Source organism: Salvelinus fontinalis, chromosome 42 (genome assembly GCF_029448725.1).
Source record: "Salvelinus fontinalis isolate EN_2023a chromosome 42, ASM2944872v1, whole genome shotgun sequence".
Lineage (NCBI taxonomy): Eukaryota > Metazoa > Chordata > Actinopteri > Salmoniformes > Salmonidae > Salvelinus > Salvelinus fontinalis.
Genome location: NC_074706.1, coordinates 12,642,573 through 12,659,260, shown reverse-complemented (window position 1 = coordinate 12,659,260; position 16,688 = coordinate 12,642,573). Strand labels below are relative to the sequence as shown.

The 16,688-nt window shown below is 46.2% G+C and overlaps 1 protein-coding gene across 2 annotated transcripts in view; it reads left to right on the top strand.

Annotated features, from left to right (window-relative positions):
* Window positions 1–16,189, top strand: part of LOC129840967 (protein FAM193A-like) — a 34,691-nt gene extending 18,502 nt beyond the window's left edge. Inside the window, exons 13-23 of one of the 2 annotated variants that reach the window (XM_055909040.1) lie at window positions 929–1,085; window positions 1,468–1,611; window positions 1,827–2,111; window positions 4,039–4,255; window positions 5,070–5,354; window positions 6,440–6,740; window positions 10,933–11,119; window positions 11,485–11,826; window positions 12,172–13,045; window positions 13,229–13,310; window positions 15,216–16,189. In XM_055909040.1, the coding sequence (XP_055765015.1) occupies window positions 929–1,085; window positions 1,468–1,611; window positions 1,827–2,111; window positions 4,039–4,255; window positions 5,070–5,354; window positions 6,440–6,740; window positions 10,933–11,119; window positions 11,485–11,826; window positions 12,172–13,045; window positions 13,229–13,310; window positions 15,216–15,309 (2,968 nt within the window). In that variant the 3' untranslated portion in view covers window positions 15,310–16,189. Of the gene's footprint in view, window positions 1–928; window positions 1,086–1,467; window positions 1,612–1,826; window positions 2,112–4,038; window positions 4,256–5,069; window positions 5,400–6,439; window positions 6,741–10,932; window positions 11,120–11,484; window positions 11,827–12,171; window positions 13,046–13,228; window positions 13,311–15,215 lie in introns of both variants that reach the window. The other variant, XM_055909039.1, reaches the window with a different exon arrangement.
* The last annotated feature ends 499 nt before the right edge of the window (window positions 16,190–16,688 follow it).

The window sequence follows — 16,688 nt, the reverse complement described above, 5'->3', positions numbered from 1 at the left end:
ATAGGACCCTACTAGGCGCGGCAGGTAGCCTAGAGGTTAGAGCGTTGGGGCAACCGGAAGGTTGCTGGATCGAATCCCCGAGCTGACATGGTAAAAATCTGTCGTTCTGGCCCTGAGCAAGACTGTTCCCCGGGTGCCGAAGACGTGGATGTCGATTTAAGCCCACCCCCCAGAGGGGTTGGGTTAAATGCGGAAGACACATTTCAGTTGAATACAATCAGTTGGACAACTGACTAGGTATCCCCCTTTCTCTAGAGAATTATTTTACCTTTATTTAACTAGGCAAGTAATTTCAGAACAAATTCTTATTTACAATGATGGCCTACACTGGCCAAACCCGGACGACGCTGGGCCAATTGTTTGCCGCCCTATGGGACTCCCAATCACAGCCGGATGTGATGCAGCCTGGATTCAAACCAGGGACTGCAGTGAAGCCTCTTGCACTGAGATGCAGTGCCTTAGACCACTGCGCCACTCGGGTGCCCTTAAATGTGAAGTATGAAATGAGTTTGCTAATTACGGGTAGTTGTTAATGGGACAATTCATAGCTACAGTATTCAAAGTAGGAGTTTTAAGGGTAATATTACAAAAAATAACTGTTGGACATTGTTATAAAGTTATTGTTCAATTATCATTCATTCAATATTCATTCAATTTATCGTGATGTGTATTTTTTTTGTCCAGATTGCCCAGCTCTAGTTCATGCTACCAGCAGGATTTATCCCAATATCTAGTTGATGTTGTAATAGATGTATTTATTGTGGTTATGGTTACTCTTGTGGTATATGTAGTTAAAACTCCTTGTTATCAGGTATGTGCTCTCCAATCATGTAATTTCCAATAATAATTTTATCATGTTAACAGGGCCACTCCTGTTTTGGTATTCACCTTCATTATTTTCTCTTTCCCTATCTCTCCTTCCTCCTAGCCATGGTAGTGACGACGATGAAGTGCCTCCACTGTTGGGCAAGTTTGCGGACATCTACCCCATGGGCGGCTATGAGGACCCAGGGGTGGTGGCCGGCATGAACGGCCTGCACAGCGAACTCAACGGTGGCGGGGAGAACATGGCGCTCAAAGATGAGGTGTGTGGGTGGTTGATGGCCCCGGGGTGTAGTTTACCCTAGGTACAGATCTAGGATCAGCTCCCCCCCCCCATCCTGACCTTAACCATTAGTGGGGGAAATGCAAAACTGGCCCAAGATCAGCATCTGGGGCAACTTCACCATACACCGTGAGTGATGGTGCCCTTGATGCCAGTTTAACACATTTCTCTGCTGAATTTCTCTGTCCAAGTTCCTGGACTGGGAAATATTTGATTGAGGAAATGTTCTTTGACTCTTACTTATTCCTGCTTCCTTTCTCTCTCCCATCTCTCATCTTCTGCCCACTTCCTCCCATCTCTCTCTTTCCATTCCCCTCACTCTCCCCTCTTCCTCTGACTACTCTCTTCCCCTCTCCCTCCAGTCTCCTGGAGGGAGCAGCAGTAGTTCGTCGGAAGGCGACGAGGAGGAGGCTGACGAGGAGTGCTGCGGGGAGCCTTCGGGCCAGCGGAGGGAGCATTCCCCAGGGAAGAGCAACAGCCCTCCGCCCTACTACCAACAGCAACAGGTACAACCACACTACACAACTAGGGCTTGAGGTAGAATTGGAATCAGGTTAACCTACTGAGATGTAGAATACCTAGAGAAAGATTATATTAAATTTGAATAGATTCCAATGCATGGGGAACACAGCCGATTGTGTATGTCGCCATCTAGCGTAAAATGCTCACATTGGTGCAAATGAAGTAAAACTTACATTAGCCATCTTGTTTCTCATTCCAGGTGGAACAGCACGCCTGTGAGTGCCACGTGTGCAACCAGGACTTGTCCTCCTCCCTCCCCCCCCTGGGCCCAGCTCCCCCCCTCTCCCCCCGCCAGATCCACACGCCTCCCTCCGGCCACCACCATCAGTTCTTCACTGAGGGCAACAACCAGACCCCCAGCCACTCGGCCCTCCACCTCTACCCCCACATCCACGGCCACCTGCCCCTGCATAACCTCTCCCACATGCCCCGGCCCCTGCTGCACCCCACACTCTACCCCAGCCCCCCCCTTTCACACAGCAAGGTGAGTGAACACACGCATACCACCAACAAGGGTTAAGGGTAGATGTTACCCTTAACCACAAATCTAAGGTTAGATTATTACCCTACTCCCAATACTGACCTGGGGTGTCCGAGGGGGCGGGGTGAATGAAATCTGACCCTGTGTCAGTGGTTAGGGGCAGCTTATATTAACTCCTGAATGCTCAACAGATACAGGCTGTGCACCAATAGTCTTGAACTTCCTTTACTTGTGTCCCTTACTGATCTTACCACTGCTCTGTAAGGGTGTTGATAGGTGAAAACCATTTCAACGGTCTTGAGGGAGAGGAGACAATGAATGGAAGTAATTTATGGGTATTGGGATACAGCCATAGTCACACAGATATGGCTAGCACAGTTATTGTATAATCAGTTATGGACAATCACCATGAACAAAAAATTATAATCGTCATAATAGTATTAGTACATACATTTTAGGAGAATGGGGGATTGAACTATGAATAGTTTACCCAATAGCAGTTTCATTTTTACATGAATTGGGTAAAATTGGTAATCATTTTACGAGAGGTCGGGAGGAGAAGCTGAATTTCCAAAAGTTCCCAAGCAGTCAAAACCATTTGTTTTTGAGACAGTGGTGTCACCAAAGCTGTGTTATATTCATTAGGTATGTTGTAGCAAATTTTCAAAGATGCATTATAAGCTCAAAACATTATTCAACACAACGACAATTGAGTAACCGTGGTCATTTGCATGATAATTGTTACTAAAAATTCCATTATTGTCACAGCCCTAGTTAGACACTTTATTGGCTATACTTTGTCTAGAAAACTGATGGGGATTTACATTTATTTAAGTTTAAGGATATGATTTGAGTGGTAACACCTCTCATCCCTCTTAACTGGTCATTTTGGGTGTTTTCACCTTGGGAACTTTTCATTGGTGGAGTTTGTTTTACATGGCCCGGTGCCCCGGGTGGGCGGAGTTTTATATTTTGGACCATTCCATTGGTCCTTAAGTGAAATATCCAGCCAACCGGGGCACCGGGCCATGCAAAATGAATTCGCCCATTGATACATTCCCTTCAGGGGATTTACATCACAAGGAAGTGATTCAACTATGTCATACCTTTTTTTTGGTTGGATGTTTCACTGTAATTCCATGGATATGTCACATGGTCGCACTGTATCAAATGAGCTCTTATCTACTATGAGAGATTGCAGCTTGGTTATGCCAAGTGTTGTTGTAAAAAGCTGTCACTATTGAAAATATCCTAAGGGTCCAAGCAAATACAGTTGGTTCTGTTTCCTTATTGCATTTATTGGCGTTATTTTGGCAGTTTTTTTCACAGACACCAAATTAATATGGGCTGAGGGTCCAAGCACCAAGGGCCAGTTTCCCGGACCCAGATTAAGCCTACTCTTGGACTAAAAAGCAAGATCAATGGAAAATGCTTTTTAGTCTAGGACTATCAATCATTCACATTTATTTGGCTAGGGAAAAACTCTCGAAAGGCAGAACCCTAGAGAGGAGCTAGGCTGAAGTCATCAGGCACACAGGACAACAGATAAGACAGGATAATTACACCAGATAGGATAGACTGAACCTAGGCCCCTGGCACAGACTATTGCACCATAGATACTGCACCCGTCCTAGGGCCGGCATGTTTGGCACTAACTGAAGTTTATTTAGTGCTTAATCCTGGTAGCCGGGGAGTAGTCTAATCTAGAAGTGACAAAAGCATGGATTAGCTTTTCTGCATGATTTTTGTACAAAAAGTTGTAGATTTTTTTACAAAGATGGAGAAAAGCTGCACTTTAAAATATTCTTGATATGTTCTTCAAAAGAGAGGTCAGGGTCCAGAGTAACGCCGAGGTCCTTCAGTTTTGTGAGACAACTGTACAACCATCAAGATTGTCAGATCAAACGGAACTATTCTATCCTGTTCCTAGCCTCTCCCCCCTTCCCCCACATCGAGCCACACAGGGCCCAAGCAGCAGGCCTTCAGCCCCTCCCTACCGGACCACGTCTACCAGAACTGCTTTGGCGGCGGCGCTGGCGACTGGAACAGCTCGCTGCAATGCCTCTCGCTCAAGTTCGAGAACATCTGCGACGCTGCCATGATGAAGAATTGGAACCCATCAGTGCTGCTGCAGGAGCCCCTGCCAGGTGAGAACATACCTCTTCATCTAGCCCATGGATGACCAACCTTCCTCCTGGAGAGCTGGTGTAAGGTGAAATCGCCCCTTGACGCTGGTACTGGGTCCATTTAGCATTTTCCGCACTAATGGTTACAGTTAAGATTGGGGGAGGGAAAGCTGATCCTAGATCTGTGTGGGAACTTAACCACGGAGCTAGCTACCCTACTGCAGACTTTACTACAACCTAATATAGCCCGCCTGATTCTACTAACCAGCTGCTCACACGGAATAATTCATCTTAATTAGCTAAATCAGGTGTGGTACAATGGGGGTGGAGCAAAAGCCTGCATACCAAGTAGTTCTCCAAGAGAAGGATGATTATGCCATCCCTGCTGTAGGCTAAAGGAGGGGCTCATTTTTATTTCAGCTCCCAGCTCCATTGCCTGCAACTACATGCCTGATCTTGTAGTAAGAGTTCCACTCCCATTTCAGCCTCCTTTCCCCAGCTCCTCTTCCTTCTGACTTAGTCTCTGTAGTTTACACAAGGATGGGTCCCGACAAGGTTCAGTGTTCATTCTACTATAGTATAATTGTTCCACCCTCTTGTCATAGAATTCAATGTACAGTGACAGCCATCCTTATTGTTTGTCCGATGTTCTTTCTCACCCGTCTTAAATCTTTAGACTTACACAGGATCTTACACATGCGGCGAACTCTTGTTTTTCAAATGTTTTTCGCCAGGCCATCCTTGTAAATATTGTTCTTGAATTTGTTCTTAATTTACTTGCCTGGTTAAATAAAGGCAAAATAAATACAAATAAAATGTTTGTCTTCATCTCCAGGGGACATGCTGGGATCACCCCACCACCCCGGCGTGCCCCTCCCCCCGCCCTCCTCCGGTTATGGGGACCATGCCCACACCGCCTCGGCCGAGTCCACCCCCCTTCACCTCCCCCCACCCTCGCCGTCGGAGCAGCTACAGCCCCTGCCCAGGGAGAGGAAGAACACCGCCAAGAAGAAGTGTCTCTACAATTTCCAAGATGCCTTCCTGGAGGCCAATAAAGTGGTGATGGCTACCTCTGCCTCCACCGCCTCAGTCTCCTGCACGGCAACCACTGTCCAGTCAAGTAATAATCACATCCAAGTTTCATCTAAAAGACCCAACTCCTTAGGTAAAACTGAGGAGGAGGAGGAGTGCAGCTTTGGGCTAGCCCGATGGCACACTGCTACGCTCCAATATCCATACTTACACACCACCACATGCATACGTTTGGTTAATTCCAAAGGCGTCAGCATGCTTCATCACCGAACTAGTGGGCTCGCGTACTCCCTTAAGATCTTCGTTTGAAAATTTTGATAAAAGCAGCAGTAGTACTGTTTGTCCATTTTGAGACGCTGTAGTCAGAATTCATCTAAGAACTCAAGAAATCCGTCCATTAGTTTTGACGTTTTTGACGAGAAGATCTTAGTCGCACATTTTTACATTTAACTAAGATGTTTGGTGCAGCATTTCTCAATTAAAAAGTATGTCGTAGAAGGACAACAAAGACTATTGAAGAATATCTACTGTTGACCAATCACCAACGAAGGGGCGTAGACTTTGGCTACCGACTTCGTTTTGCCTCCCCCCAAAAAAGAATAGTGCCCGAACAAACAGTCCAAAACAAACAATAATATCACAATGTCTTCATAATGAACTCTTCTGAACTTTTTCGGTTGGGATGCATGCAGAAGCTATAAGAAGTATGTTAGTGTGGGTATTGGAGGAGAGCCATATCTGCATAGTCTAAAGTCGCATCATCTCCATGTCTTGTTGATATGTACATATGTGACAAAATGGGGGGGGGGGCTTACGGCTAGCAGTCACTAGCCCCAAGGCTGCGTCTCAATGGCCTGGATTAGCTTCGTCTCATTGACATCTCCTTGATCTGTACTGATGTCACAGGAAAGCTGCCTGAGAAAGGGAAAGTGTTGTGTTTGCAGTATTGGTTGTAAATTAACATGTTCCAAATACACAATAGACAAGCAGAGGTCAGAATATATCGGATGACCCAAATACATGGGTGTGACTTATTGTTGGTAGATTGTAAATGTATTTCCTCCATTGAGGCATTTGAGATGACTTCATGTAAATTGTCTTCGATCTTCACTGACCAGCTGCTGAATGTTCATCATTTCGTATGCATTTGTTTTTTTCTTCTGTCTCTGCCAGGTGACGTATTTCACAATATAGGTAAAGAGGACCATAGGCAACAACCTGGCCCCATCGCCCCTAGGAACAGCCCCACGGGCTTGGCCTCCCTCCCTCCCCTCTTGTCTGGCCCAGCCCTGCCACCTGCCCCTGGCAGCACCGCCCAGCACCACTACCCCAGCATGGGCTCGCAGCCCTTCCTAACGACGGCCGCCCCAGGCTTCATGGAAGCCCACCACCAGGGCATGTACCTGTCCCCAGCCGAGCCGCCTGCCTCCGCCCCAGCCGACGGGGCCATTAGCGCCCCGCCCAGCGTGTGCAGGTCATTCCCTTTTTTAAGTTTCCTTTTAACACAAATCTAAGATCAGATGAACCTACTCCTGATACTAACATTGACCATTAGAGTGATGAGAAAATATCAAGGCCTGAGCGTACTGCAAGCTTTATTTTCAAAGCCTTTTACATTTTAATTCAGCTCGTGTCATGCTAATTTTGCTTTCTGCGACCTGCAGAAGACAACTTGGAAGACGTTGACCAAAAAAATGTATAATCCTCAAAAGTTTCAGCGAGAAAGCTACACTACTGTCAACAGAGCTCGGTGCTTATAATCGGGATATTATTAGGTTACAAAATCTGGCGTTTTGGATATAATGATGTTGTACCGACCCTGGGTTTATAAGCGCGGATATCGACTCTGCCGCTCGAGCATGCTTTTGTGGCACAGTCGATAGCGCGCTGGACTTCGGGCGAGAAGGTGGAGGGTTCGAGGCCTGCTCCCTGCCTGTTTCATTACAATATGTTAGAGAAAGAACCCACAGAACGATTCAGAACAGGAAGAATCCTATTTGTCTTGGTAAACTGTAAAGAAGGCAAATGTCATGACCAAAGTGCGTTTTCACCAACTCTGGTCAGAGTAGGGGGACACCCTAGCCTTTTTTTTTTTACAGTTTCCTTTAACCACCACAGCTCTAGGATTAGATGAACCTATTCCCAATACTAATATTGGCCATTTAATTAGTCTGATCCTGTATCAGTTGATAAGGCAAAACTTCTGCCTAGTACCGCTCCATGGCTATTGGAGAGCATTGAATTGTAACCACCCATTGATGCTTTGAGTGGGCTTCTACACAACTAGGTCTTACTCATAACCAGAACATTGGAAGCCTATCGCTCCCTTCTATACTTCATAAAATGGATGAGCTACATGCCAACGTTAAGTTCCAATGGACATACTGAGAGGGCCAACTTGATCTGTCTTACTGAACCATGGTTAGATGACACATCATTGACTCAGAACTGATCTTTGCTGGATTCGGAGCACCATACAGGCATGACCCAGACATGGGAAAAGCACAGAGGTGGTACATTTCTATGGCAACGAGTCATTCAGAACTAACTTGCTCCAGGTCAGGCTAACTCCATTTACCTTGAATGAAGCTGTCTGAGCTGTGGTTTGAGGACCAATGAAATCATAATCCCTCCCTCTCTGAAAGATTGTGTCATCATCCCCATTAGTTGAAGAAGATGACTGAGTAAATCTTGTATTTATTATTTTGTTAACTATAGTAATTTTAGAATACCTAGCACATCATACATTTATTCATGACAAAATGCCTCTGAAACTTCACACACCTTTGTATGACTAGGCTAATACAATTATTTTAGGAGCGGGGGGGGGGGGAGCTGCTGTTGCATTGATTAGCACACCAAAGACGACATTAAAGATACGTAATAAAAGAGACGGCACTTCTAACGGCCTCTTTCACACCATAACCTGCTGAATTTGCAAGATAACTCGAAAATCATTTTGATTTGGGTACAAATCAAAAATGTGGCACTGACTCGCCCATCAATTTTTTTAACTTTTTTTTATTATTATTATTATTTTTTTGACTTTTCAGCATTGTCTCAATCAAGAATTCAGTGTTTGACATGCGCGCCCCGCTACAAGCCTCATAGAGTTAGAGGCAGGCATACGAGCAATATCCACTGTCGTAGTACGAATGAAGTCTCAGCTGGAGTGTGAAGCTAACTGACGTTGGCTAGCTTTATAAAAGCCTGAGTAGATCTAGCTTGCATTGTAGTATATTGTACCACTCTGGAATCGCACTGCTCATCAGATGTGGCGCTACTATCCCTCTCCTTCAGACCAAAGTACCTGGCCCGTGAATTCGGTCAGTTCTTTATCACTCTTGTCTATGTACTACCCACAGCCAATGTTACTTGCACTGCAGATGTTATCACTTCTTGCGTGCAGCGCATAGTCAATCACCCGGACTCCCCGATTTTAGTAAAACTGGGTGATTTCAACAGCTGTACTCTCAAAAAGACTCTTCTTATCAGCAATATGTTACATGTGCAACAAGGCGTAGTAGAACACCAGTCTATTCAGAAGGCTCCTCTAAGCACTGCGGCTCATAATGCAGTCCACCTCATTCCAGCCTACCGAACTAAACTACAGAGAGAGGGAATGGTCTATAAATGAGTCAAACAGTGGAATGAAACATCCAGGGCAGTGCTGCGAGACTGTTTTGACAGTACAGATTTGGACTGTTCTCGGAAAATGTCACACTGGATGAGACTTTAGAGGCTTTGTCTGATTATAGAATTGGCGGCCTTGTGTTTTCAAATAATATGCCCTGCATTACAAAGGAACTGAAAACGACGCTAAATTCGAAAATAAATAGCATTTTCCTCTGGTAATAGGGCTGGAATCAAAGCGTATTCAGCTGAAGCTGAACAGACCACTTTGTAACCCTTTTTGCTTATTTTATTGAAGGGTGAAGGACTATTCCAGGATGGAAAGATGAGGGGTACTTGGAATGGCCTAAAACCCTCTCTGGACTACCAACTAACCACACTGAGCTCAATGTCCAATCAAAAGAACATTGCATTGAGTTTTCCAGGAGTCTGAACACTTTTTATTCTAGGTTTGATAGTCTGGACTTCAGTACTGAGGAGGATGAGTTGTGTGAATTTTTATCTTTAGCACAAGGGAAGCTGATTTGGTTATAGAGGAAGCATACGTCGATAGGGTGTCACATCTAATGTCAGTAAACAAAGCCACTGCCTCAGATAACATCAGCAACTGAATTCATGCCCCCAAGGAATTGTCAGGTGTGTTCTGTGAGCTGTTCAATCGCTCACTGAGCGAGCATACAGTACCAGCCCTGTGGAAATGATCCATCATACTCCCAGTGCCCAAGAAGATCCGCTCTGCTGTCCTCAGCGAATACCACCTTGTTGCATTAACGCCTGTCATAATGAAAAGTTTGGAGTGTGTGGTTTTCTCCCACATACGAAACCCCCTTCAATTTGCCTATAAGCAACGGCGTGGACGATGTTCTTGTGTTCCTACTGTACTACACCTTGCTAAGTCCTATGCCTGGATGGTGTTTGTGGCCTTGTCCAGTGCTTTTAGCACTATACAGCCATATCTAATGGGTCAGAAACTTTTGAATATGAACCTAAGTCAAACTCATTCTGTGGATTTTAAATGTTTTGTCAAATAGACCACCATTGGTGAGATTCAACTGTGAGTGCAGCATAGGGCTACCTATACGGAGGACTGTAGGAGCACCTGCCCTGAGAGAACATACAGTACATAAAATATTCAGATGACACTGCTAATCTTGGCACATCTGATGACCTGATTCAGTCCACAAGTGGACAAGTTTGACCTCTGGTGCTGAAATCCAAAGACCTAATCGTGGACTTTAGGAAGCGGCCGTCGAGCTGATTTGTTCCAAGTCAATCGCCATCAGTACAATAGTTAACAACAAGCTGAACTTTGGAGCAGTGTTATCTAAATACCAATCCAGACTGTACTTCCTTCGTAAACTTAGAAGGCCTGATGTAAATCTGTTTGCCCTTTTTACAGATTGTTTTATTGAGCCTGTCTTAACATTTAGTGTAGTTGCCTGGTTTGCCTCCCTCACAAGTCAGAATACCCTAGAGAGTTGTGCAGGTCAGTGGTAAGATTGTAGGGAGAAGGTAAAAGGCTCTCCTATGTTTACAAAGAGGGTTAAAGAAATACTTTTGGATCTCACACATCCACTGGACAACCAATATGCAGTACTGCCACCAGGGAACAGGCTCAGGTCTTTTATCTCTTAAAACCAAGAGCGCTACTAACAGTTTTGTATCGGTATCAGTACGGCTTTTAAGTGAAGAATGTAATTGTGTGACTTACATTTATGTTTATCTGGTATAGCACAGCTCTTTAATGAAGTAGATATTTATGCCACACATTGATCTTGCGTATACCTTGTAAGCATTTGTATCAGTCATGTGTGAATGTTGCTGGTTATATGTTTACTATAGATCTTTGCCTTATCCGACTTGTCACAACTGAGGTTCCTTCTGGAAAAATAAAATACATTAAATTGGAAGCGCTTTATTTGACAGTACAGAAAGTTCCGATATTTATTGGGTTAAATTCACCTACCGGGGCTTCAACTACTACATATTGGCATGACATTGACATTATGACCTTGGCGTTTGACCCCATCTAGTGACCCCGAGTGTGAGGGCCACCGTTGCGAGGGAAACGGGGCGTATGACCACCAGGGCTACGACGGGGAGGAGAGCCAGGACGAGGACAGCTGCTCGGAGCACAGCTCCTCCACCTCCACCTCCACCAACCAGAAGGAAGGGAAGTACTGTGACTGCTGCTACTGCGAGTTCTTTGGCCACGGCGGGGTGAGACATGCACGCACGCGCATATACTCATGTACTAATATGAGTATATTACTATGTATCAACTTGCAGAAAAGTCAGAAACAGAAGTCTGTAATAGTGTTTAATGATATAGACTGACATTATGTAGAATACCATATCTAAATCTTTACTAGAATGGCCTGTAGGACATTGTCTAGCCAGCAGCTGAACGGGCCTAGTCTAGAGAGCTGGCACTTTCAATAGAACCTTTGATTAGGTCCCCGACACATTTTACATTGTATGGGGGTAACTCACCCCAGATAGTATTGAGGGCTCTGATATTCCACACACAATTTAACTCAAACTACTAGAATAATCAAACCCTATTTCCTTGTTTCCTCCCCTAGCCCCCGGCGGCGCCCACCAGCCGCAACTATGCGGAAATGCGCGAGAAGCTGCGCCTACGTCTGACCAAGCGGAAGGAGGAGCAGCCCAAGAGGGAGGAGCAGCCGGCCGTGGTGGAGCGTGACAGCGCCGCCGACGGCGTGGAGGACCCCCGTCGGGTGGAGGACCCCCGTCGGGTGGAGGACCCCCGTCGGGTGGAGGACCCCCGTCGGGTGGAGGACCATCGGCGGGTGGAGGACCATCGGCGGGTGGAGGACCTGCTGCAGTTCATCAACAGCGCCAGCGACAACAAGCCCGCCTCCAGCTCCAAGGCCGCCAAGCGGGCCCGTCACAAACAGAAGAAGGTATTGATTTAAAGAGTTTTTCAACATTTTGAAGGTGTTTCAAGTGTTATCCCTTTTTGTTTAGACGACAGTGTTGTGATTTAAAGTGTCACTTTAAAGTAATAGTTCACCCCAGGCATTTTGACCTCAAAAGTGGTCTATAGTTGCGCTGATAATCCACACATGATATGTTTTAGTATTTAATTTTGGGCTGAACTAACCCTTCAAGGTGTAATTTTAACATTGGTGCAAAGGAATTAGTTCAAAAAGGGAGTTGGTTCAAACCATCGTTTTTTTTTGTTACTAAATGAAGCAAAAGACCAACTGGATATGAACTGTGCGTGTGTCTGTCTGTGTGTGTCTCAGATGGAGGAGAAGGTGCGTCTGGAGGCGGAGGTCCGCGAGCAGCAGGAGCGGCGGTGTCGGGAGGAGGAGGCCCTCCAACAGGAACTCCTCCGGCTGCAAGAGTTGCAGCACCTCCGTGCCGCCAAGAAGAAAAAGGAGAAGGCTAAGGAGCTCGCCACCCCGCTCCCTGCCCCCGTACCTCAGAACAACCCCCAGCCCCTCAAACAGACGGCCCAGAATGTCCTGGAGAACCTCCGCAACGGCAAGAGCCAGCTCCTGCACAGCCTCATGCGCCTCCCTGGCCACAAGGATCCCCGAGTGGAGCACCGACCCCAGCCCCGGCCCCATCCTCCCCCCTCACAGCACAGCCCAAAGAGCAGCAGGGAGAAAGCCCCTACTCCGGCCCTTTTCACCCAAAATGCCCCCAACTCCCCAGCCCCCTTCCTTCTCAACGGTACCTCCGCCGCACGCCAACCGACAGAGGCCAATGGCAAAGCCAAGCCAAAACAGCAGCAGCCAATCGGGCAATCCGCCAGCGAGACAACGATGGTCAAGAAAACGCCAGAGGCGACCACCACCAACGGTACACCACAACTACCACCAGACGTCAAAGTGACCCGACCCAGGCCTCCCGCGGAAGATCCGGTCGCCCCTCTGGCACCGGGACCCAGGAAGGAGGAGAGGAGCAACGGGAAAAGGCAGCACCATCAGCAGTCGGCGAGCCAGGCGAAAGAGGAGAAGAGCGGACCCTTGATGGAGCCCTCCGCACCCCCTGCCTCGCAGACGAAGCAGCCCCAGCAGAACAGCAAACCCCTCAGCGCAGAATCCCTCCAGCCCAAGGCCAAGTCCAAGAAGAACAAGAAAAAGAAGGCCGACAAGATGAACAACTCAATAGGTCAGCATGCTATGCTCGGCTAGGTTATGGTGTGCAGTTTTATTTATCCCTGTAGGATGGTTATTTTCAGGGCTGCAGAAGTGCAGCATACAACATCCAGACATATTGAGACGGGGACAATGTGAAACATACATTTGCAATTGTTATCTTGGCATTTTGTGACCGAGTGTTCTCTTATTGCAGATGACGTTTTCCTGCCCAAAGACATTGACCTGGACAGTACTGACATGGACGAGACTGAGAGGGAGGTGGAGTATTTCAAAAGGTACGGGCCTAATTCTATTCACTCAAATGACTCTTGCTTTGCATTGACTCCATAAAGCTTTGTTCAAAGAAAAAAAATGCTTAAACGATCTGTCCGAAAGCTTAGCTGCGAAGTATTTAAATTGAATCTGACTTGAAGCTGGATGGGTTATAAACTCAGCAAAAAAAAGAAACGTCCTCACTGTCAACTGTGTTTATTTTCAGCAAACTTAACATGTGTAAATATTTGTATGAACATAAGATTCAACAACTGAGACAAACTGGACAAGTTCCACAGACACGTGACTAACAGAAATGGAATAATGTGTCCCTGAACAAAGCGGGGGTCAAAATCAAAAGTAAGTCAGTATCTGGTGTGGCCACCAGCTGCATTAAGTACTGCAGTGCATCTCCTCTTCATGGACTGCACCAGATTGGCCAGTTCTTGCTGTGAGATGTTACCCCACTCTTCCACCAAGGCACCTGTAAGTTCCCAGACATTTCTGGGGGGAATGGCCCTTGCCCTCACCCTCCGATCCAACAGGTCCCAGACGTGTTCAATGGGATTGAGATCCGGGCTATTCGCTGGCCATGGCAGAACACTGCCATTCCTGTCTTGCAGGAAATCACGCACAGAACGAGCAGTATGGCTGGTGGCATTGTCATGCTGGAGAGTCATGTCAGGATGAGCCTGCAGGAAGGGTACCACATGAGGGAGGAGGATGTCTTCCCTGTAACGCACATCATTGAGGTTGCCTGCAATGACAACAAGCTCAGTCCGATGATGCTGTGACACACCGCCCCAGACCATGACGGACCCTCCACATCAATCCCGCTCCAGAGTACAGGCCTCGGTGTAACGCTCATTTCTTTGATTATAAACACGAATCCGACCATCATCCCTGGTGAGACGAAACTCGTCAGTGAAGAGCGCTTTTTGCCAGTCCTCTCTAGTCCAGCGACGGTGGGTTTGTGCCCATAGGCGACGTTGTTGCCGGTGATGTCTGGTGAGGACCTGCCTTACAACAGGCCTACAAGCCCTCAGTCCAGCCTCTCTTAGCCTAAAGCGGACAGTCTGAGCACTGATGGAGGGATTGTGCATTCCTGGTGTAACTCGGACAGTTGTTGTTGCTATCCTGTACCTGTCCCGCAGGTGAGATGTTCGGATGCACCGATCCTGTCCAGGTGTTGTTACATGTAGTCTGCCACTGCGAGGACGATCAACTGTCCGTCTTGTCTCCCTGTAGCGCTGTCTTCGGCGTCTCACAGTACGGACATTGCAATTTATTGCCCTGGCCACATCCGCAGCCCTCATGCCTCCTTGCAGCATGCCTATGGCACGTTCACGCAGATGAGCAGGGACCCTGGGCATCTTTCTTTTGGTGTTTTTCAGAGTCAGTAGAAAGCTCTCTTTTAGTGTTCTAAGTTTTCATAACTGTGACCTTAATTGCCTACCGTCTATAAGTGGTTAAACCCTTTACAATGAAGATCTAGGAAGTTATTTGGATTGTTACAAATTATCTTTGAAAGACAGGGTCCTGAAAAAGGGACGTTTTTTTGTTGCTGAGTTTATGCATAATCTATTATGTGACTCAATTTGTCATTAAATCCACAAAAACTATAAAAACAAATGACTTGTAGTCCTACATTTATGCTTGTGGGCGTGGAGAGGACTACTGGTGCGCCCCAATAATATACATTTCCCCCTGAAGTGTGCACTTGTTCACTACTTCCCATAAATACAAAAGCATTAGGTTGGTGGAGTCCTTTCAAATCAATGACGGGAAGTGAACAAATGCACACTTCAGGAGGAAGGAGAGATAATTGGTAGTTAGCTTGAGCGTACTTCCCTCCTCCAAATGCCCCGAGTGGAAAACGTTGCATAGAGTAGGTCTTTAACTCCCCATCTCTCTCCCTCCCTCCCCAGGTTCTGCTTGGATTCCGCCAGGCAGACCCGACAACGGCTGTCCATCAACTGGTCCAACTTTAGCTTGAAGAAAGCAACGTTCGCCGCCCACTGATGGGACCTCCCGTAGGGCAACGAAAAAGAGACTGTGGCAGGAAGCAATCAGCACCCACTCCCCCCACATGCAAACTGCTATCACAGACCCCGTCATCACCTAGCCCTGCTGTGCCCACCCACGCTGCCTTGTTCCTTGTTGCTGTGCGGTTCTACCATGAACCCATCTTCTGGTCTGATCCTCAAGCAGAACTCTTGAGAGAGAATTTGTTTTTGTTTTTCTCTATTAAATGACACAAGAAAAATGACAAAATGCTACTTTCTACCTGGTTTTGTTTTTATTGCTTGTTTGTGTGCTTTTAGTCTGAGGGGCATTTCTCTTGACTTAAAGCCATGTTCTGAACTTAATTTTCTCTTCTTTTTTGGGGGGCTGATTCGTAGTCAAAAGATGCTTACTATGTATGCCTTCTGAAAACAGACACACATGGAAATAATTTGGAGAAAAAGAGATGTATCTAATGAATTAGCCTTTCATTCAGTTACTGTGGCTTACTATCCCCTTGTTACCCATGATTCCTAGCACGGCATCTCATTCAGTTAACTGACAAGGGAATGGGCATGGTCTGCCGCACTCCCCTGCCCCACTTGGCTTAATACTTGACAACGTTTTTTTTCTTCTTTTTTTCAGTTCCATTTAACAAAAACGATAAGTGAAAGTGTACCAGTTACAGTTTTTTCTTTCCTATTTTTGACTTGTATCCAGCTTGTATCACAATACTTTCAGAATGAAATTGAAGAGAAGAACAATGCACACTATCAATCTGTTATAGAGTGTATATTGTATTAACACTGAAGCCAAACCGGCTACCTTTTAACATATTGTTAAGTAATATTAAAATCTTATCTTTCTTTTTTGAAAGATGGAATACAGTAGTATGGCAGGATGTGTGTCTTGTCTGTGCTTATTTCCTTGGTGGTGCATCTTTAATGCAGTGTGGGGGGGTATATTTAGTATAGTTTAATTTAGGAGTATTTTTTGTTGTTGTAATTGTACATTTTCCCCAAATGTATAGGGGAGGTCCATTCTCACCTTCGTACCTGGATGGACCTCCTCTGGTGGAGATTGTAAATCATGTCCATCTGCACATTATACATCGAAATAGATTCAAGAGAGCTGTAGGCTAAGAAGATTCTGTAGCACTATCATCCCTTCAACACTAAGTGACTTTAACTGTTCACCATTACCGTCCTCCTCAAGGTGATTCATATTTACTGGTTGTGCTCTCAGGGAATGTTTGGCATATAAAGACATCACTGATGCTTCTCCATTTGGGGTGTGCAGCCACACTAGACGACGGGACAATGAGTCACGTGGAGTACCGTGTGCTTTCCTGGATCTCTACCACTGATTGTATCAATCGGTAGTGGACCTATGACTGA